The sequence below is a fragment of the Notothenia rossii genome (assembly GCF_949606895.1).
Source record: "Notothenia rossii genome assembly, chromosome: 5".
In the NCBI taxonomy this organism is placed as follows: Eukaryota; Metazoa; Chordata; class Actinopteri; order Perciformes; family Nototheniidae; genus Notothenia; species Notothenia rossii.
Genome location: NC_136903.1, coordinates 47898743 through 47922886, shown reverse-complemented (window position 1 = coordinate 47922886; position 24144 = coordinate 47898743). Strand labels below are relative to the sequence as shown.

The window sequence follows — 24144 nt, the reverse complement described above, 5'->3', positions numbered from 1 at the left end:
GAATGTTTGTTTGTTTTTGTTGTTGTTGTTGTTTTTGTTGCGGCTGTGTGTGCTTGTATGATCGGGATTTTGATTTCTGCCTATTCATTCATTCGAAAATAGACTTCAGCCTTGCATCTAGTTTGACCTTAGCCTACAAATGCTGTACTCACAAAACACTGCTATTTCCTATGTTACTGAAACCTTATGAATGAGGCAAAAGGATTAAAAATTATTCATCTTAATATCAGGAGTTTGGTGTCAAAAATTAACCAGCTTCGTGTATGGGTCATTATGCATAAGCCACACATTATCACACTTTCGGAGACCTGGCTAGGTAGTCATATATCAAATAATGAAATTAATTTGACAAATTACAATTTATACAGATCTGACAGTCTCATTGGGTGGAGGTGTGGCCATTTTTGTGTTAGCAGAGCTCGCTTCTGAATTGATTACTCCCCCTGTTGAAGCTTATCTTTTTGAATGTATTTTTGTTAAAATCACACTGCATGAAAACAAGCGACTGATCATTGGAAGTGTATATAGACCACCATCATCCCCTGCTGATTCCTTTAATAATATAATCTCCACCATCAATTCCATCAATTCTATTTCTCAGAAAGGCGAACTAATAATACTTGGTGACTTTAACAAAAATTGGCTTGATAAATCATGCTCTAAAGAAAAAAATCTACTAAATAATCTAAACCTAACTCAACTTATTAAAGAGCCTACTCGTATTACACCCCGGTCTCAAACTCTTCTTGACTGGATACTGGCTTCTCATCCTGACAGATTTTCCAAGTCTGGTATCATGTCAGACTGTTTTAGTGACCATTGTGTTGTTTACTGTGTGTGGAAAATTAAAATTCCGAAAGTGCCCCCTAAGTTGATTAGTATCAGACAATATAAAAAACTGAATCTTGACTTATTTTTGAATGATTTACTTGCTATTAACTGGGACAGATTTCAGTTAATACCTTATGTTCAAGATGCATGGGATTTTTTTCTCTCCGAGTTCACAAAAGTAGTAGATAAACATGCACCATGGAAAACTATTAAGGTAAAGGGTAGACATCTCCCCTGGATCAGTCCTGAACTTATTGACCTCTTTAGGAAAAGGGACAAAGCATGGACAACATACCATCTGACAAGAGGCAATGCTGACTGGGAAATATATAGAAAACTGAGAAATCTAAGCAAAACTAAAACTTCTAATGCCAAAGCTATTTACTACAGAGAATGCCTGACTGGTGACTTTAAAAATCCCAAAGAATTCTGGAGAAAAATTAAAACAATTACTAACATCTCTGAAAAACATTCAATTAATCAAATTAATCAAATTAAGCTTGATGGCAATATTCTACATGATCCACTATCTATTTCCCAGGTCTTCAACAATCATTTCTCGTCTGTCTGCTCCTCGCTTCTCCCTGACAGTCAACCGACTACCAGTTCTCCTGGTAATATGCCACCTTGTACCAGTTCTTTTTCCTTTCGGAAAATACGACCAACTGAAGTGCAGAAAGTAATTTGTGAATTAAAGGTAAGCAGTGGTGCTGGACTTGATGGGGTTGAAAATCGTTTTCTCAAGCTAGCCGCCAATATTATTATGTACCCTCTTACTGATTTATTCAACCTGTCACTTGTCTCCAGCGAACTACCACTTATCTGGAAATATGCACGTATTATTCCTCTTCATAAAAGTGGTGATCAGCTTGATTGCAATAATTACAGGCCTATCTCCATCCTATGCTCTGTTGCCAAAATATTTGAAAAAATCATCTTTAACCAACTTTCACTATACCTTAGTATTAACAACATTCTCACACCCCTTCAATCTGGTTTTAGATCAAATCATTCTACAGCTACTGCCCTACTTAAATTCACAAATGATGTGTTCTCTGCAGCTGATAGAGGGGAGTTAACTGGTGCCATCTTTATTGATCTTACCAAAGCTTTTGATGTTGTTGATCGCTATTTACTACTTGATAAATTATATGCTATTGGACTTTCTAGAAGTGCATTACTTTGGTTTAGCTCATATTTACATAATCGAAAACAGTGTGTTATTTTGAATGGGAAAAGTTCTGATCTCCTTATACAGCATAGTGGAGTACCTCAGGGCTCTACACTTGGACCACTACTTTTCACCATTTATATAAACAATTTGCCCTCCATTTTTCAAAACTGTAATGTTCATCTATATGCAGATGATACCGTTATTTACACATCAAAACCAAATCTCTCTCAAATTCAAGTTTCACTCCAGTCAGGTTTCACCCTCCTGCAAGACTGGCTATTCCAGAACAAGTTACTTTTGAACAAAACTAAATCCTTCTCTATGATCTTTGGTACCCGACACAAACTCAAATCTTTGACTGGCTCATGTGATATTTCTTGCAATGATGGTACAATTCTGCATAGAGTTGACAGTTTTAAATATTTAGGGGTATGGCTTGACTCTAACCTTTCATTCAAACCTCATATTGATCATATACTGCATAAAGTAAACTTTGGTCTCGGTACTCTTTACCGCTCTCGGCACTGTTTTACCTTAAAAGTTAGGAAAAAACTTGCTACCCAACTGCTATTTCCCTTATTAGACTATTGTGACGTTGTTTATCTCAATGCTCCGAAATCTGTTCTAGCCCCGCTAAACATTGCTTACAATAGAATGTGTAGATTTATTCTCGGTTGTGATTTCCATACACACCACTGTGCACTGTACCTAAACCTCAATCTCCCTTCTCCTGATTTGAGAAGACATTTGCACTGGCTTGAGTTCATTTATAAAAGTTTCAACTTTAATTATCCCCCATATTTGAAACAGTATCTCTTTCGTTTTACATCAACCCACCAAGTTAGACATACCTCTCAGCTCTTCTTCACCGTTCCTCTAGTTAAAAAGGACATTGGCAAAAGAGCCTTCAAATTTAAAGCTCCTGCTGATTGGAATAACTTACCTGCTACCATCAGATCTCTCCCTACTCTGACTTTGTTCAAGCGTGCATTGTCGTCTCACCTCAAGGTTGAATGTTTTTGTATGACCTGAAGTACTTTATTTATTGTTTAAGGGTTGTTTAGGCTCCATCTTATTTCACCATCTCCTCATGAGATGACCCACCTATTGCCCATTTCTAAGTCTTTATTTCTAAGTCTTTATTGTTATGATTTTGTATATATAGTACAGCTACTCTACTTTACTCTACCCAATGATATGCATTCAATGTAACCGCCTATAATGTATTACCATGTGCTGTATGCTTAGGCTGAATGTTTGTAATTTCTTGGTTATTTCTTCCGATGTATGTGTGTGAATGTTGTTTATATGTTGTACTTGTTTGTTATTTGTTTTCTTGGGACCCCCTTGAAAACGAGGTGATTCACCTCAAGGGGTTTATCCTAATAAAGAAATTTGAATATATATATAACGTCCTCCCAAGAAGAGCTCGCCTCTCTCCAGTCATTTAAGCTAAAGTGGGTTATTGAACCTGAAGCTTGTTGCTTCTGCCCTCCTCGACTACGGTCTGGGAGCCGACAGGAAAGTTCAACACACAGATGGCCAGTCCGCCCCTTTGTAGCATATTATTTCGATGAGAGATGAGCATATCGCCACTGGGCTTTCAACTAAATACACAGCCACGCAAAAACTGAAGTGCTTTCCTCCATGGTGAAACGATCAGCACTGCACCACGGAGGAAAGCGGCAGAAAGTCACCTGGAGTTAAAGAGAGCGGGGCTGCGTTGCGTGCATGGCTTCCTTCTGCAGGTAACGGGGAGACGAGCTCTGGCGGCGGTCTCGCGTTCAGGATCCGAAAATTAATTTAAATATTTTGCACACTTATTCCACTTATTCCTAGTGTGCCACTGGTTATGCCAATGCTGGCACGCGTGCCAGGGGTTGCCGACCCCTTGCGTATAGTAATCATAGATAACACGGCAGGGTCCGTTACAGTTTGTTTTCATCTGATTTCAAATAAACAAAGTCTTGGCTTTCAGAATAGTAAACTTGTTTCGGCAAATTCAGATGATAAATACAACTTTGAAGCTTGTAACGGCATAATTACAAGCGGAGAATGGAGTAACTTTACGTCAAAGCAGGCATAACAACAGCCGGTGTTTCTCGTGAGTGTTTTACCCGGGAAACTAACACAATACACACAAACGCAAAAATACACAAACACACAAACACACACTCGCGAGCTTCCCCCAGACCATTAATACAAACGAAAATATGTTTCCTCCTTTAGAAAGCTAGGAATATCCTCTTTCCAACAGTGTATAACTCAAAATGTGTCTTCGGGTCAATGTGACTGATTTCGATGGAGAAAGTTTAGGCACGAAAAATACTACCAGTAGAAATACATTGCTTTTATGTGCTTCATCCTCTGAAAACCACAGGATGGCGACTGTCGCACATACTGACATAGGTACGCTCCTTTTTATTATTGTCACCTGCATAAGCAATTATCCCACATCGAGTTCGCTAACGTTACTAGCTTAAACAAACGTAACATGCAACGTTAGCCTAATCCAAAATGCTCTACTACGGCTTACCTTTCATATTGCTCGTCAGCGCAGACTCTCCCATCGCGAATAATTGAAATTCTTTGTGGCAAACTGTGCAGAAGGCGAATCGTTGGGTTGATCCTCGTGTTAGCCACAGCTTGTATTTCTTTTCGGATAGCCAACGCTCGTTAAAACAGCAACCTCCTGGCATACTGTCATTCTCTCATTAGAATGCCCAGGTCACACAAATAAAACACTTGCAGGTCGCGCGCATAGCGCGGGAAGGCCGGAGCGGAGCTGTTTTATGTAGAAGCGAAGCAACTAAGCGCGCTCCGACTTCTTTATTTTCTTTTAATCTAAAAAGCGAACTATTCAGTCAGACAGCAATTTATTGTAAAAGTAAAGCATTTACAATTTCAAGCACTTTATCTCAAATCCAAGCACCATTCCCAAAATTCAAGCACTTTTCAAGTCATGAAAAACCTCGTAAAAATTCAAGCATTTTCAAGGATTTCAAGCACCCGTACGAACCCTGATAACTTATCCAAGTAGTAACAAAAACACTTCAAAATATTATAATTATGCATTACCATACGAGCAAGAAATAGTAATGTTATCCATAAAATTACACTTAAAGCTGGACAAATGAAAAACTTAACGGCAAACAGGATCATCACAAAACCTTACCTCACCTCAGCCTTTTCTTGAGCGGAGAATCAGCTAGCTAGGTCTTAGACCGTCCTACGCACACGGACGCGTGAGGGGGTGGGCGGAGATAAGTCCTAGACTGATGTCAACTGTCATCATAGACCGTCCGAGCGGTGCATTCCAGGCTCAAATCAAGCGCACCGCTGATTTTTTTTTCCTCCTTCAAAATATGCTGGTGTTGAAGCCGTGTCAGAAAAGAGGCAGACTGCTAAACCACAAAACTTAATCAGAGAGGGCATCAAGGCCACTGTGGCCTTATGGCAGATATCATTTTTAAGGGCACAAGGCCAAAGTGGGAGGCCCCCCATGGCCCTCGTGGCCCTCGTGAAATTCCTACCCTGGTTAGGCTTAATATTTATCTGTAGATACCCCCAAAGCTTTTTTCTTATTTAAAAGAAGACCTTAATCTAAAGTATTATTTAATGTTTTTAAATAAAGGTTCATTCGTTTTTCTGTTTTGCACCTCCTCCTATTCATATCTTTGTACATCCTGCACTAAGCTGTTTTATTGTAGAGATCATTTATAGTATCTTTTTCATTTTTTATATTCTATATTTCTATCATTGACCTTCTAATTTCCCCCTATGAAAGTATGTACTCTTAATATTTCTTTCATCAAATATAACACATAAAAACAATAATTCAATAACGTGCTTTAACCACTGCACACAAGGTACACACAGCCATAATAACTTTGTATTATTTGTAGGACACTTATGTATGTACAACATCTGAAGATGTGTAGTTTTATTCATGCTTTCACATAATTTTACAGCATATTGATCTATTATTTAAGACTCAGTATTTACATTCTTATATTCAAAGAAAATCAGTAATATCGTTAAAAACTACAAGTCCTTTTATATCAGCTGTGCACCGTTATGGTGTAAATATAGCCTATCTATGAATTAGATCAAATGTAAAAGTCAGCCGAATTAATGTTGATACTGCGAGGAGACGTATTGTGTGAAGAGAAATTGAAGATGTTGTTTAATTGTTGATATATTTATGATCCACGTCAAGTATTCAGTTTCGGCGGCATTTCTTCCAGTTTTTCCAAAGGTCTTCTCACCAGGGCTCTATAAATAGAGAACTACGGCAGATCTTCAATATGTAATGCAGCTGAACCGTGTATTACAATGCCGTTATGTGATGACTTTTAAAGAGAAAAGCAAGAACACTCGGAATTTTTTTTTTTTTTTAATGTTTTTCCGATTTCATATCATATAAACACTAAATCCCAATATGCATTGCGGCTAAAACATCCAATCAGCGAGCTTACACCATAGCTGAGGATCTTGGGTAATCGTTCGAAATGCCTACGTCTGTTTCCGGTTATTTTTATTTTGAAATTCAGTTCCTGACGGACGCCAAAAAAGCCCCAGATTATGGAATCAAACAAATAAATAAAAACAAGGATAATTGTGTGTTATTGGTGAGTAAATAACAGTTTGTTATTTAGAAAAGAATAACAAATTAGAAGGAAAAAAAGATTAAAAAAAACACAGATTTCAGTATTCTGAGGCTCTGAGCCCCATTTCTTTTCCTCACAGACGACAAAAAAAGTGAGACATTATACGATTTAAAATAAAAACAATAATCGTAGCTTGATATTGAGTAAAAACATGTTTTTGTGAACCCCGCAGCTTCCGGTCTTCTAAGAGCCGAACGGACAAAAAGACGTGCTGAAGGCACAAAACATACTACCAATAGAAATACATTGCTTTTAAAATCGTTCTGTGTGACACGAAAAAAAGGGGAAAATCGTGTTGGTGAACATGAATCAATAGATTAAATGTCGTGACTATAACACGAAATGCCATGAGACTGGGTTGTACAGTAAGGACACTATACAGTAAATACAACAGCACAATTTGTGCAGAATATCAGTATGAGAAAAAACGACAACCTCTGACCTTAGACCCTCACATCGTACAAGGAAAAACTTCCAGAAAAAACCCCCAGTTTAAAGGGAAAAAATGGGAGAAACCTCAGGGAGAGCAACAGAGGAGGGATCCCTCTCCCAGACGTGCAATAGATGCCGTGTGTAAATCGAAAAGATAATACATTTTACAGCGTATGTAGATCAAATGTTTGGAAATGCATGTGTCTATAATAAGAACATGAATCCACGGGGATGCCAACAATCCTGTGGGCGCCATCAGGGAAGCAGCATGACGAGACCCAGGCAGGACCGCAGAGGCAGGTTCAGCCACGAACTGAAGTCCACGACTTAATCCAGAACTCAGGATAGAGGATCCAGGACACAGGAGAGAGAGATAGGTTCACTCTGATGCAAACCTGCATGCGCAAAGCCCCCACCTTTTTTTTTATACCATGTGTGTGTCTGCGGAAATTCCCCTTCGATTCTATTGGCTCTAACGGTCAAAAAGAGATGTCAATCACCCAAATCGACCAATAGGTTCCAGAGAAACGGTAAAACCCCCATTTCCACCCAAATCACCTCAGAGGTGGAGTTTGTTTTGCTAAATCTCTCTAAAAAGGTCAAATGCCACTTGTTTTGCATCAATCTTGATACAGGGTATTTATTATATGTTGTACTTTGGATTCCTAAAGCTTTTATTCTACCTTACCATCTACCATCCAATGGTAGTTTTCACTATAAGTAAAAAAGAATTTTTGGACAGACACTATAATTTACAGTTGTTTACTGTTCAATCTGAATTTTCTTTAAAATAAAAAACATCTATATTGTTCTGACTCTTCTACATCCAACTCACAGGTTTATCATTACTTTGAGAAAAAAGATTATTCATTTAACCCTTTTAGAAGGGAAGATATGGTCATTTGTTCTGGGAATGTCATTTTCGAGCCTGAGACCTGAAAAACAGGCTCAGGGCGTAACAGGTTAAAGTAGTTGTAATGGCAATTTCCATGTTCCAATGTCCTATATATTTGCCATTACTTTCACAGGAGGTTTTTAGAGTGATCCTGACTCAGACACGAACAGATGGATTTCCGGTCTTTTGCTGCAGTCTAGAATGATGATTTATTTTGCATTTACATACCAAGGTTTTTATTACACTGTCTCAATGATTGTGGTATGAGCATCTGCTGGGCTGGTGCCGTTCTGGCCGTGCTGGTGGAATCAGTATGCTCTTCCTCCTGTGTCCACGTCATTTCCTGTCACCTGTGACTGCTTTTATACACCCGGTGCAGCCAAACCCCGCCACCAAGTGTTGAAAAATATATTGTAGTATAAATATGAATAAAATAAACTGACAAAACAACAACACCCCTAAATGGCTCCTACAGTAGTCATTGTGCATTGAACTAAAGTACAGTACTTGAGTAAATCTACTTGGTTACTTTTCACCACTCTGAGTTTGTGATGCATAAAGAACATTTCACAAACTGGTTGCAGGTGTTCCTCAAGAGCGACCGTGTGTCCCGGATGGTGCAGAGCGGCGGCTGCTCGGCCAGCGACTCACGGGAGGTTTTTAAGAAGCACATAGAGAAGAGGGTGCGCAGCCTGCCTGAGATCGACGGCCTGAGCAAGGAGACGGTGCTGAGCTCCTGGATCGCCAAGTTTGACACCATCTACCGAGGAGAGGAGGACCCCCGGAAGCACCAGCAGAGGATGACAGCCAGCGCCGCCTCCGAGCTCATCCTCAGCAAGGACCAGCTGTACGAGATGTTCCAGCAGATCCTGGGCGTCAAGAAGTTTGAGCACCAGCTGCTCTACAATGCCTGCCAGGTCAGTGCTCCAACTATACCTAACTGTTTATCTGTGAATATGTGACAGACACTTCTGTGCATCTTTACCTTTTAGTGGTTTGTTTTGCGAAACAAAAATGATTGTCTTACTGTACCTCTGTATACATTTTAATGTGTTCTTTGAGTCAGGTGTCAGTGTTGAAGTGCGGAATAAGAGAGCTGTTTGACTGAGTTTATTTTGTCATTCAATAACTCCAAAATAAGCTTGATAAGGAGATTGAATCATCCGTTTCTTTCATTTCATAAATCACACTGACATTGTGTTTTGACCTGACCAATCAGTAGGGGATGATGAGTCCAACCAGTTGGTGCTATTTTTAGTTTTTTTGTAGAAACTGCGGTAATGACGAGGAAGAAAAGGTTTGTCTATGAGAGATTTGCTGTTTTAAGAGCTATCAACTTACGTCTCTGGCACAGGAAGATAACATCCCCATTCTTTATTCCGCCTACAAAGCTCTGATATGATGACAACATTGGAATCAATACAAAACATCTGTCTTATCCATGGTGTCATTTGTAATAATGTAATTATTGCTATAAAACCTTATTTTGAATATTTTAAGTGGGCCTATTATGCTATATTGGAAAAATATATTGTAGGGCCACACCTATACAAAACATGTCTGTGAAGTTTTTTGCTTAAAATACCAAACAGATCACCCATTTTAGCCATGCCTCTTACTGCTCATACCCCTCTTTTGCAGCCCTGTTGCAAACAGGCTGATTCTGCTGCTTTGTAGCATCACGCAGCTTTCCCCTGCTAACGGGAGAAGCTCAGCCAAACGCTGCGGTGACTAAATGCCATGTTATGCTCCTAACCACTAACCAAGCTTTATTTCTGAAACAGTATGGAGCTCAAACCTTTCTCTCTTGCAGGGACATTACCACAAGGACATTACGTTACACATATTCTCTCCAGTAGCCTACGTTAGCTCCATGGCTAGCTCTGAGTGTTAGCATGCTTGGTAATGTAAACACACAGCATATTACTCCCAAAACACGCCACACATTGTTTCTGATACAGCACATAGCTATAGGTTACTTACGTAACCCCAGTTCTCAGAGTAACATGAAGTGAGATGTCTCACTATGGGATGCGCCTCAACGCGTATGCAAACAGAAGCATCAATCTCATTACGCCAATCCTGATTGGCTGGTGATCTTGACGTCTACGTCAGGGAATACACCCACCCTATAAGTAGCTTGCGCTACGACGCAGCGTCATTCAAAATAAGCACCTCTTCTCGCTTCGCCTTAGCAAGAAGGGCCGTCTGGTGAGACATCTCACTTCATGTTACTCTGAGAACTGGGGTTACGTAAGTAACCTATAGTTTTTATTCATAACACTCCGTTCGAGGTCTCACTATGGGATATTGAAACTCCCGTATTGCTAGACATGCTTATCTCGATAATCACCAAAACAACCAGAACTTAACAGGTAGAACCCTGTCTCAACACGGGGCCCAGCACTGCGCGGGCCACACTTGGAGCAGAGACATCTAGCCTGTAAAAGCGGACAAAAGTGAGCGGTGAGGACCAGCTCGCTGCTGCACAAATGTCTTGGATGGAAACACCCTTGAACAAAGCCCAGGATGTAGCCAGTCCACGAGTAGAATGAGCACGCAGGCCCGTTGGTGCCTGCAAACCCTGACTCGTATAAGCCAGAGCAATCGCTTCCACAATCCAGTGGGAGAGCCGTTGCCTGGTAACGGGCTTACCCTTCTGAGGGTTAGACCAGGATATAAAGAGTTGGTCATTGCAACAAAAACTATTTTGACCTGTCCATATAGGTGCGTAAAGCACAAACTGGACACAGCAAATTCGGCCGCTGTTCCTCAGAGGAACACAGCGGCGGAGGAAATGCCACAATGTCAATGGGGGTACATGAGCCAACCACCTTAGGTATAAAGGCAGGGTTGGGCTTCAGCAACACTCTCGTTTGCCCCGGGGCAAACTGAGTGCATGAAGGATGTACAGAGAGCGCATGAATGTCACTGACTCGCTTGGCAGATGCCAGAGCCAGTAACAGCACTGTCTTCAGTGACAGGTGTTTCATGTCAGCTTCTTCCAGGGGTTCAAATGGAGGTCGAGTGAGCCCATCTAAAACCACTGCCAAGTCCCATAAGGCAGGGGTGCCCACACTTTTTTGGCTGGTGAGCTACTTTTGAAATGAGCAGCTCACCGAGGAATACCAACCAAAAATAAAATCCCAAATTGCAAGGGTTACTGAATAACACGTTTTATTTATACATGGGATAACTACAATAGGGCGGCAACAAACGACTAATTTGATAATCGATTAATCTATCGATTAATGAAACGATTAATTGACTATTCGGACTATTATGCCTTGCACAATTTCTCAAACGCTCTTATTTAGCCATTAACTTTTAGATTTAGCTTGAGGCAGAGTCCTGCACGGGTCTGATTTTCAAGACCCGCTCCCGCCCCGCACCCGCGACGTGCAATACCGAACCCGCCCCGCTACCCGCACATATTACCAATTAGTTCCGCAACCCGACCCGAACCCGCATATATGAGCAGTGAAAACGTGCAATTATTAACACACGCAGTTGCATATTTCTCTCAAAAAGCGTGGGATGTTGGTTATTTTCTCCATCTAGGAGGACACCAAAAGCCTCCCAGACGTTGGATTTCGCTCTTGAGGAAGTGTTGGAAAATGCTGTATTCTCCGCTAGAGAGCTTCACCTCAGCCATTCAGAATGTGGCGCGCTCAGAAGCAGATTGATGCGCTGCAGAGGTTATGATTATGCACGGTCCCGCGGGGGAGAGGTCTGAGGATTTAAACATTAACCTAAATGATTATTATTTAAATATATTTATTATGCAACATCCGCGACCCGACCTGCATCATCTTTTTTTTATCCAGAACCGAACCCGGAAAAAAGTGTTTGAAAAAAATAATAATAACACCCGCGAATCAACTTTTTTCACGCCAGTATGATGATTCTAGTAGTCCCTGCAACATATGTCTGCATTAAAAAAATTGACTAATAATGAAGAAAATTAACACATTTGTTGCAATGGTAATTTATGCACTAACTACATTACTACTTGTACTACAACATTTGAATCATCAGTTCTTCCTCATTTTCCTCAATTGTTCATATGTGGTTTATTAAAATAATGATATTGTGGTCATTGTTAAAAAATGTCTGCTATTATTATGAGTAGTATTATTATTATTAGTATAATGCGCTTTCTGTCTTCCTGTCATTATCAGGAGTTAGAAATGTAATGGCTATGTATTAGATTAGATTAGAACCTTCATTCTCCTAAACTGCTGGGACATTTCCCTATAGCCAATACCTTTTATATTTTCTACTCTTCACTTACTTGTCAGCATAGGTTGGCATTGATGTACAGAGCCGACAGAAGACCTTGTTTATATTGGCATCATATTGAGAGGTCCTAAAACCAAGAAGTAAGCTGCTGGTTCCCTCGACAAAAAAGCAATGGGATTTCTCCACAGGGTTTTGGAAAATAGCTGGAAATAAGGTCTGTGGAAAACAAACCTATTTGATAAATGCACGTTTTGTTCAGCCGGATAATATCTACATGTCTACCCTACTTTTATAATTTTCGAATCATAAATCTAATCGATAGATTATAAAAGGGTTTTAGGATGCGTCACTGCACCACTAGAAGCCAACTCCATCGATCAAGCTGGCTGAAACTTTCTCTCCCTCTTCTTCTCATGCTACCTGTCACTGTCCTTTAACTCCTCCGGTGACTTTCTTTTATTTGAAGATAGTTTTTTGCCCGGCGCTCACGGGCAAACGGGAGCCTGCTCGCGCTGGCTCCGCAGTAAACAGCTGTTTTCTTTTCACCCAACAACGACAACCGCCTCACGAAACGCTATGTTTTAGCATTAATAAACGAAACAATTTAACAACATTGCTTGTCAAAATACCTATACCACAGGACAATTTAATTTTTTTTAAGCAATATTTTTAGTGGCCCGAGCGGGCAAGTGGAAAGTACGTTTTGCTGGCCCGGGGTGTCTAAATAGTGCTTCCGAGCCAGCGGGCCATTTATAATGTCGAGCCCTGCTCTCTGTCACTGTGCATGTGTGTAATGTTTGTGTGCAAGTTAGACGGGGCGTGCGTGTGTGCCTGCGTGTGTGACTGTGTCTATGAGGGAGAAAGGAAAGCTCATTTTGGCCGCTGCGGGAAATTGATTTGACAACATAATACTGGATGTTCACGATGTGGTCATTTACGACATCGCATGTAGTGCAATCCACGATGTATCGTGTAAACTCGATATATCGCCCAGCCCTAAGTCGAACCAGGTGCATTCCTCCGTCTGAATGTGGTGCACTTTTGCAAAATGTTTAGACAAATTGCTCGTGTTACCGCCCTTACATGCTAAACACTATTGGCAACGAGCATTGTCCACTTTAAGACGGGTAACATTTAACCACACCTTGGGGCGCTTCTCTCCGCCATCTCCTCCGTGTGTTGCTGCATGTAGCAAGCAGCAGCGTGTATGTAAACTGCCCCGCCCCCTCGCACACAAACGGGGGAGAGCGAGAGATCTCGTCTCGATTGGAAAGATTGAAAATACACCGACCATAGACGCATTTGTTTGTCTTTTTGCATGTTAGAAACGAGTTGGCGACACTAAGACTTCGAGATAAGGTTTTTGTAGCAATAATGCATGACCTTTCTCTTTCTCAACTCGCTACTCGGAGGGAAGTCGCTGTCATATACCTTGTGAACACTCCGATAATGCCTCTCCACGTTACCTTTCTTTGGCAGAGCGACGCTTGCTTTACAAATAAGGCAAATAACCTTTGAATGTGACATCACAAACAAATATTCTTCCTCCCATTCTGGGTGGAAGTGGTATATTTTTTGCTTTTTGCTCGGTCCCGCACTCATTTTGTTGTTTGTCTCTTATTTGCCTCTTAATTTGAGTTTTCCCGGCACTTGACTGATTTTGTATCGCTTTGCATTCTGGGTTAACAGACTGGAAAGCGAGAGGTCGCTTTTTCTGTCAATCAAGTAAACTCCTGAATTAAGTGGCAGGGAGGCCAAGGGAGGAGGGATCAAAACCTGTTTTGTCTATTTTAACGGAGCTGGATTTCTTTTTTTATGAATGACTCGCGATCTACCAGCATTGCCCCCGCGGTCAGCCGGTCGACCGCGGTCGACGTACTGGGCACCTCTGCCATAAGGGCACCAGTGACCTGGAAACAGGGAGGAGCCTGCGATCCCCTTTCATAAAAAGGCAGACCAAAGGATGTTGGCTAGCCGTCTTTCCCTCAAAGCCCACATGGCATGCAGCAATAGCAGCCATGTACACTTTGATCGAAGAGAAAGCTAGCTCTGTGTTTATCAATTAGGTTCTGTAGAAATGATAAAATCACCCCGACAGGACATTGAAAAGAGATGTGTCCTTTTTGAAGGCACCACTCCTCAAACACCCTCCACTTACGGTCATAGAGAGACCTGGTGGAGGAAGCTCTTGCACTCTGAATAGTGTTTATCACCTTCTGAGGGAGCCCCATTGTATTCAGATTGTACAACTCACGAGCCAGGCCCATAGTGCCAAGCGCTCTGGGTGTGGGTGAAAGATCGTCCCCCCCGCCTGAAACAGTATGTCCCTGCGTAGTGGGAGCTGCCACGGTTGCCCGCACAGCAGCTGATATATCTCCGCCAGCCAGTACATTGCAGGCCAGTGCGGAGCTATCAGGATCAGTGTGTGGCGTTGTTCTCTCACTCTGGCCAGAGTTGGGGGTATCAGAGACAGGGTTGGGAACGCGTACACGCAAACCTCCTTGGCGGTTTATATACGATATTGTGGTCGTGTTGTCTGTCCTCACGAGGACATGATGTCCTCTGATAAAAGGCAGAACGCGTTTTAGGGTGAGGAACACCGCTAAAAGCTCCAGATAATTTATGTGTGACTGTTGGAGGTCTCTGCTCCAGAGACCCCTCACAGGTCGACCTTCATATATACCCCCCCAGCCCGTCAGACATGCGAAGGGTCCATCTTTGTTCGCCGGGGTGTCGGCGTGGAGTGGACACGCTAGTAACAGGTACGTTACTGAGAAAAAAATCCAACCTTGTCGTTAAACCGAAAGGAAAAAGCGACGGCGTAGATTTTATTCTTTAAAGAATATTAACTGGTGTGTTAATTCCTTTTGTTTTTATCTCCGTCTCCTCTGGTGTGAGAGAGAAAAGAGAACGTCCTCGCTACCGTGGTGTCGGTGTGGAGGGAAGAAAAGCTAGCAACAGGTATGTTACTAGCTTGAAGAAAAAATCAAACCTTACCGTAATTTCGAAAGAAAGAAACGGCGATTACAATATTAACTGATGTGTTAATATTGTTCAGTCTTCTTGCAAAGCAAAAAAGTAACCGGCTACCGCCCGTCGACCGAATGTTAGCTTTGGGTTCAGTCTGTGGACCTTTAAGCTAGCCCGGCTACTGATAAGTCGAGATGTGTTCTGAAGCGAGAAGAGGTGTTTTCAGACGCTGCGTCGTAGCGCAAGATACTTATAGGGTGGGTGGATTCCCTGACGTAGACGTCAAGATCACCAGCCAATCAGGATTGGCGTAATGAGATTGATGCTTCTGTTTGCATACGCGTTGAGGCGCATCCCATAGTGAGACATCGAACGGAGTTTTATGAATGAGAACTTGACATGTTCTTTCTTTAGTGTTTACCGCTAGAACAGTGCCATTATATGTATTGTAGCGACCCTGATAGGATGCTGAGGGTGTCACTCAGGCATCCCCCGTCTCTCTGCCAATCATAGAGCTGTACCGTGATGCTGGTTGAGGTGCGGGCCTGTGGTTGGGGGAGCAGAAGGGGGAGGGCGGGAAGTTGTGACGTAGACAGGGATATATATATATATGGGTATGTGTGGGAGAGTTAGAGTCAGAGTGTGTGAGGTTGAACCCACAAGCTGTTCCTGAATCTGTGATCCTATAAAAAGAAGAGTTATTAAAGCCTAATAACTTGAAGCCTGTTTCCGACTCCATCCGTGAACGTTACATTGGTGTCAGAAGTGACTTTTCGAACGGAGGACGTCTATCTTGACGGGTGTTCGTAGCTGCTTCACGGAGCTAGCAGGTAAGCTAGCGGGGATGGAAAAGTTCAGCAAGATGGGAGTGAAGCAGGAAAGTAGGGATGGAGAGGAAGAAGGAGCATGCGGGTGGTCGAAGGACATGAGTGGGGAGTTTGTGAAGGCACGGGAGGCGAGAGAGCGCCTGAGGGAGTCGGCGGTGATGATGGCTAGAGACGCGGGAATGTCGCCATCTTCAGCTGCGTTTTGCGCCAAAACCGAGCGGGATGAAAACAACAATGGCGGCGCCCATCAACCGGTAGCAGCCGACGTGTCCGTGAAGACACCCAAGTACTCGGGTAAGGCTGACTGGGAGGCTTTCCATGCCCAGTTTGAACTGCTTGCACATGCTGGGGGGTGGTCAGTAGAGACTAAAGCACTACAGCTAGCTTTGTGCCTCAAAGATGAGGCTCTGTCATGTCTGCTGCTGCTTAGCCCCCGCTAACGCTTCACAGCTATGAAGCGTTAGCGGGGGCTTTGAAGAGGCGGTTTGGACAATGTTTCCCGCCAGAGCTGCTCCGGAACAAATTGAGTAACCGCTGTCGGAAGTCTGGAGAGACGCTGCGTGCGTCGGCTAACAACGTGGAGAGCCTGACGCGGCGGGCATATGCACACATGCCACCCGGAGTGCAGAGTGAGCTGGCACGTGATCAATTCATCAGGGCTCTCCTCCCTGCGGACTTGAGGGTTGGGGTACAGCTGCAGCATCCACAGTCCTTGCAGGCGGCCTTGGAGATGGCTGTGGAGAGAGAGATTGTGTGGAGTGTGGCAGCGAGGAGCAGCGGTGGGCCGGTACCACCGGCTGTGTGAGGAGCTGCAGAGAGGAGGAGAAGCCTGTATGGGTTACCAAGATGACTGAAAGTGTTCCAGTTTTATTAGAGGAGAAAATGAGGGAGATGGAAGCAGCTGTCAAGGCAGAGAGGGAACTGTGGCAGCAACAGGAGGCTAGACTCAAAGCGGAGCTGGCCTCTCTTGAGCGAGATCTCCAGGAGAGTAGAGAGAAGGAGAGCCTTGTGGCCTCTCTGGAGAAGTGCCTCCAAGAGGGCAAAGAGAGAGAAAGGAGCCTGGTTGAGGAGTGTGCCAAGATGGAGGCGCAGTTCAAAGAGCTGCTCAGGAGCCTGTAAGCCGAGAAGGACAACCTGGAGGAGCGTCTGATGAACCAGCTGGCCCAGCTCAACGGCAGCATCGCAGACTACAAGCAGGAGGCGGCGGACAACCGGGAGCATTTGACCGAACTGCAGCGGAAGGTGGAGCGGTTGGCGAGGGAGCGGGCCGAGTTGGAGGCCGAGGCGCAGAGCGAGAGCGACCGGGCCTCCAGGCTGGAGGAAGACATGAGGCAAGCACAGCGAGAGAGAGCCGAAGCAGAGTCTGGTAAGCAGAGGGAGCTGGAGCAGCAGCTGAGGTCCGCTCAGAGGGTCAGGGAAGGCCGTCAGAGCCGAGCGTGGCAGCTGGAGGAGCTGCTGAGGGAGAAGAAGCTGGAGGTCCGGCAGCTGCAGAGGGACTGCATCAAGTACCAGGAGAGGATCAGCGAGATGGGTAGAGACGCTAAGGCGCTGCAGCAAGGTTGCAACGAGCTCCAGAATAAGCTAGAACAATCCCAACTGGAGACTTAAAAAACTCTAGAAGACCTGAAAAGGACAGAAGCAGAGTTGGATACCTGTAAATCTCAGCTGGATGAGGCCCAGAAGCAGGCAAGCGTAGCTATAACGGAGAGGAGTACCATGGAGCAGAACGCCCAACACAGAGAGGCCTCAATGAAGGTAGAGGCGGAGCAGACCCTGGACTATGTGAGGTTCAGAATGGGAGGCGAACTGAAGGAGATGGAGCTGAGACTGGACGAGGTGGACAGAAGAACTATGACACAAGGACAAGAGGGCAGCATTTCCCGGGCCGGGGAGCTGGTCTGGGTCTATAGCCCACAACGGAAGAAAGGCCGGTGCCCAAAACTGGACAGCCAGTGTGTTGGTCCCTGCAGAGTACTGGAGAGCGTGGGGGTAGTGGTCTACAGGGTGCAGCTGCCACCAAAAGGGAGAAAAGTTGGGCTCCACAGAGACTTTGTTTGGTAGTAAAATGTATAGTGAGACCCCTCGGTTCCGGTAGAGGGCAAGAATGCGCCCTGGTCTCACTGGAAGGGATGGTAGTCCACCCAGACTTTCCTAGTCAAAGTTCAGTGTGTTGTTGTAGTGTTTGTGCTGAGTTTTGTTTGTTCCTCGTGGGCGAGGAACTTTGTAGTGGGGGGGTAGTGTAGCGACCCTGATAGGATGCTGAGGGTGTCACTCAGGCATCCCACGTCTCTCTGCCAATCATAGAGCTGTACCGTGATGCTGGTTGAGGTGCAGGCCTGTGGTTGGGGGAGCAGACGGGGCAGGGCGGGAAGTTGTGACGTAGACAGGGATATATATATATGGGTATGTGTGGGAGTTAGAGTCAGAGTGTGTGAGGTTGAACCCACAAGCTGTTCCTGAATCTGTGATCCTATAAAAAGAAGAGTTATTAAAGCCTAATAACTTGAAGCCTGTTTCCGACTCCATCTGTGAACGTTACAGTATTATAGTATTATATATATAACAACTTTATTCTAAGCCTCCAGCAGACATCCTGCTGAATACACAGACACACAGCTAAGACTGTATATGGAGACGTGTCAGGTGTGCCGGAGAATATAGGTTGGGACGTGTCACGTGTGCCGGAGAAGATAGGTTGGGACCAAGCGGCAAACTCTGGGGAAGAGCCGGGACGTCAATACGGAAGTGCCACACACTGCAGTTCATATATTGGCCGATAGGCGATGGCTGCAGAAAGGAGCAATTCCCATAGACCCCCATGTTAAAATGCCCAACTTTACAGCAGAAAAAAACATGTTTCTACCCCTGGCTCCATACATTTTATTATCGATATAGTTAGATTCCACCTTCATGATTATGGATCTGTGAGTGAATTGTTTTCTAACACGACCTTTTTATTTATATTAGGTCTTAAAGTCTTTGCATAAATTAGGGCGGGGTCACATTGAGTGACGGCTCTGTGAAGTGACTGCTGCTGCTAGCTTCTTGTTTCTCTGCTAGCTGCCCCGTGAAGCTAGCTACAGGGACTCTGCCTGGTCAGTTCATCCAGGAAACACAACTTGAAGCCGGCCGTGGTTGTTTTGTTCTTCATGCTTATATATCGGACTATTGTGACTCGCTCTGCGGTTAAAACGGACGGTGCATGAATGCGGTTTTGCGGTAAGTGAAATTCGAGTGCTTTATTTATGTGTTAATGATTTTAATCAGCTACGTAATGAATGTTAAGGCTTGGGTTAGCGTGTAAGCGAGTGGTAGCTACATCGGTGCTAACAATGCTAATCGTAGCCTCCAAGTTAAAATCAGACTCTATATATAAAGGTTAAAACGAAATAGAGAAGTGCTAAGCATAAAGTGGGATAATACTGTTGAACAGCTTCTGTTTGAGGTTGATAAAATAAGGTCATCCTTGTAACTTAGAGAGATATTTTATTATGTAGGTAGGAACTGTATGCATCGCTAAGGTTAATTTAAATGGCCTCTGCTCAAGTATGTAGACAAGCTAATGTCGAAGTAGTGTATGTGAAATCAACCTCACAATAAGATGTGTGTATATTACAATTATTAATGTCATATTTCAAGATGATTACTTAGATATTACAATATGGTTGGTTGAGCTGGAGTTCATTATTGAGCTTACACGTTAACGTCACAGTCATCTGAAGAACGAACCCAAACCTTGTTGTTTTTATTAATTGCATTACTAAATGGGTATCAAATAAACAGTAAGCATTGGGAACACAACTTCCAAAGTTACAGTAAAATAAAAAGGACCCTGACTCGGACCATACATAATCCAACATGTTCAACAGAAGAGAATCAGTTATATTGTTTGTACACATGGTACTTTACATATATATCTGTTTGTTTAAGGTGTCCAGCAGCGCCATATAGACTGAGAGTTACGTCATCTCCGTTCACTCCAATGGACCACTTTTTTACAGCAATGGCGGATCGTGGAGCCTCTCAATCGTTCCCCGGAAGTTAGCGCCAAGGCTAGCAGAGCTGTAAAGTTGCAGCATAATAGACCGTTCGTGACGGACTTTTAAAGGTAAGAAGAAGTTTAAAGATTTATATTGAGGATATTATCAGTACATCTGATTCAAATTAACATGTGTATTAAAGGATGTCAGTGGATTATCCCTAAATTAGTAGATTTAGGGAACGTTTACAGATAACAGATTAAGCTAGGATACCATACCATAGTACCATACACTATACCATAGTGGTTGAATACACAGTATTAGGAAACACTTTATACTTACTGGACATGGTATACTCATTACATACTGTATATAAAATATGACCAAGAATGTGAGACAACTTTATAGAAATTCATATCACATCTGTTACTGATGCCATTTGTCATACTTTGTTAAACTCACAAATAATAAAGTTCCATAACTTCAGTTGGGAACAAAGACCACACCTTATCTCCCGAGGGCAATTTCTCATCCAATAGGTGTGCTATATAGGTGTGTATAACCCTTTCTCCTGTCTGTTACTCCCTCTTTCAGCACAAGAACCAGAGCGGGATTCAATGGAGCCTGAATACCTGCACTGAGACCCTCACCCTGCACCCTGAGTCTCAACTCTCAGTGTTTTTCAAGCCTTTCCCTGTTTTTTTTGTATTAAACAAAACATTAAGCTTTCCCAATGGTGTGGTTTTCGTTTTGTGAAAAAGTGCAAATGCAGTGTTTGTATATAATAACCTCACATAGTTTTTTGCTGTTGGTCGTGAAATTGCTCCTGCTGACTTGAGCCAGTCATTTTTTCCTCCGCTCTGTGTCAGTGGGGAAGCCGTACATTCGTACTCCTTTCTCGGAGCGATTTGAGCATCCCCAGGCAGCACAGCAAACCATGGTGGCGACTAGGAGGCAGCACAGCAAACCAGGACAACACGGAGGAAAAGGCACAGACAAACTGCATGATATGCTATTCAATGTTTATTGAATTCCATGTATTTGCAATGGATGTTCCTAAAACAACACATTTAACATCATCATCATCATCATGCTGCTGCTGCTGCTGCTGCTCGTCCTTTGATAGTCACCTGTCGGTCTCCTGTCCTTTCTGAAAGCCATAAAGATGACATTAGTCATTTAGATAACTTGTGTCCTCAATTACCATGGGATTACTGAAACTACCATGAATTTAAGAAAATGGTAGAAATGAATCTAATCTGAATTTTGAAGCATTCCTTTAGATCCCCTCCCTCTAAATATATCAATAAATATTAGAAAGTGATGCTCCTGACTACCATACAAGTTTAAGAATATAATATTGGTTTTAAAGAATTCAAAGCTATAAATAAACAGCAACAGGCTCTTTAACCAAGGCACTGTTAGCCTAACATGTAAACTAGTTGTTCACACTAATCCTAATATTATCACTTAATATTAGCAAATTCTATTTTATTTTTTAAAACATATTGATGTAAATAGATACACATATCGATTTGTTGTATAAATATTGCAAATCAAAACCTTTATTCACTAATAATTACCAAAAATCGTAGTTCTATCTCCTGTTATCAATGCATTCACATTGCCCGCCATGAACTTCCGGGGAACGGTCCTCGTCTACATGAACCACGTGACGATAACCGTTTTTGGACTTCCTCTGTCATAACTCTTCTATCTATATGGCGCTGGTGTCCAGGTGATGCAGACAGGCTGGACCAGAGAGTGAGAGACAGAACTGGACTCCTCACAGCAGTGAACTTCAGCTCAGGTACAAAGACTCTTTTTTTCATACTGTACAAAGAATCGAGAAAGATATTGGTTTAAATGAATGAAGTATTGACTATAATACACTGATATACATTCCATTAAACAATACTAGATCACCTACACACCAGTGAAGTTGAGGGTTTTTCTCTGTTCAAAAAGTTACATTTAGATGTTAGCAAGCAATATGATTTTGTCAGCTTTCTAATTGAATGTATTGAAGGCAAAGATATTTAACACATAGTGAGAACTGCTACTATTTATCTCTCAATATTGTCTGTAAAAAACGTTGTAAAAGTTATTCTTTCAGTGAGACAACAGAGCAAGCTTCTACAGTTGCACTACGTTTTGATAACAGTTAAATATTATTTTGATAATAACATATATTTCAATGTTGATGAACTTCATACTTTTCATTCATAATCTGATTGTCTTTGTAGCTCACTGTTGAAATAAAAAAAAAACATTACAATTACAAAATAATTATATCTACAGCCCACACAACTACACACAGCTACACACAAACACTCCGCTTTCATAAATAACACAATTGTTCTGCAATAATATGTTTTATGTTTCCTGTAATCTTTGTTAGGAAAAGACCTGCCTGAAAGACACAACATTTTCTCCTTCTCTGAGGATCAAGAAGAACATCCAAGAGGAAAATTAAAAGCTGATGTTATGAGATTTTAAGACCAGTACACTAAGAAACTATTTTTATTGTAAAAACAGTCAGCTGATGGAATGCACCTATTTCCACATATACACTCCATCAGCTGATTATTTCTATTTGCCTCGCTTTATGAGCTTCACATCACTTGTGCCTTGTACTGCAGAGTTTGCAATGTCACAAATAAATGGGGCCAATCTTCAGTCAGATGTGAATGTGTAATCTAACATTTTCAGTAAGAATAATGGACAAAAGTTGTGCAAATACAAATACAATTTATTGAAATGTGAACCAAAAGTTAATCAAATGTTTTAAATAAGAAGCACATATGGAAAGAAGGTGTAAACCTATTAAATGTATAAGTAAACACATTTAGTCAAATAAAGTGACAGACTAGGCCTGTGCAGTTGGTATCAGCTATGCCCAGCATGGGCTCCTCCATCAGGCCTGGTTCTCCTAGCAGAGGAAAGACCCTCAGTCCTCTCCAAACCAACAGACAGGACATCCATCACACAGAGGTTTCTCCCTGAAGTCTGCAGCTCTCTGGACACCACGCTGTCTCAATCCGTCCACACTGAATATGAGAGGGGGAAAAGGAAAATAATAAATGCTTTAGACCAGGGGTCGGCAACCCCTGGCACGCGTGCCAGCATTGGCACGCAGCACCGTAACCAGTGGCACACTAGGAATAAGTGGAATAAGTGTGCAAAATATTTAAATTGTATTTTTGGATCCTGACCGAGAACGCCGCCAGAGCGTCTCCCCGTTACCTGCAGAAGGAAGCCATGCATGCAACGCATCCCCGCTCTCTTTATCTCCAGGTGACTTTCTGCCGCTTTCCTCCGTGGTGCAGTGCTGATCGTTTCACCACGGAGGAAAGCACTTCACTAATTGCAGTACCCATAAGGAGCTGCACAAATGCTTCAGTTTTTGCGTGGCTTGGTATTTAGTCGAAAGCCCAGTGGAAATCTGTTCATCTTTTATCGAAATAATATGCTACAAAGGGGCGGACTGGCCATCTTGTGTGTTGAACGTTCCTGTCCGCTCCCAGACCATAGTCGAGGAGGGCAGAAGCAACAAGCTTCAGGTTCAATAACCCACTTAAGCTTAAATGACTGGAGAGGCGAGCTCTTCTTGGGAGGCTGTTGCATTTATTTAGCTGTTCTTCTGTTTCACAAAATACATCACAGACCTCTGTTTTTCTGCTGCCTCGTTTCACTTCCAGAAACATACACACGTTCCCTCACTATCGCTCTACCATCCACACACACACATGCACAAGCCACACCCCTCTCTCTCTCTCTCTCTCTCTCTCTCTCTCTCTCTCTCTCTCTCTCTCTCTCTCTCTCTCTCTCTCTCTTAAATGGACAGCGATCTCATCTCAATCTGCATGACCCTAATATCATAACATGTGTGCTCTGGAGAATCACAGAACGGATGATCATCCTTATTAGTATGCCGTTTAAACCAATTATTTAAATGTGTTGAATTCGGCATCATGTAAGTTGCGCTGACAGGTCCACACACTTCTTCCCCGCAGCAAGGCTCCCGCGCCCTCCTGCTGATAGTTGACGAGCGTCAAGCTCCTCACCACCCCCCGTTGATAATTCTCGATCGTTGGCACGCTGATGCACTTCATATCAAAAA

The 24144-nt window shown here is 42.8% G+C and overlaps 1 protein-coding gene across 6 annotated transcripts in view; it reads left to right on the top strand.

Moving 5' to 3' along the window:
• LOC307039968 (calcium-dependent secretion activator 1) overlaps nucleotides 1-24144 on the top strand; it is a 202621-nt gene that overhangs the window by 40839 nt on the left and 137638 nt on the right. For all 6 annotated transcript variants that reach the window (XR_013808378.1, XM_079682440.1, XM_079682441.1 and 3 more), the window contains exon 2: nucleotides 8587-8919. Coding sequence is in view for 5 of the 6 variants with exons in the window: in XM_079682440.1 (XP_079538566.1) it covers nucleotides 8617-8919 (303 nt within the window). In the remaining variant the exon portion in view is untranslated. The remainder of the gene's footprint in view (nucleotides 1-8586; nucleotides 8920-24144) is intronic.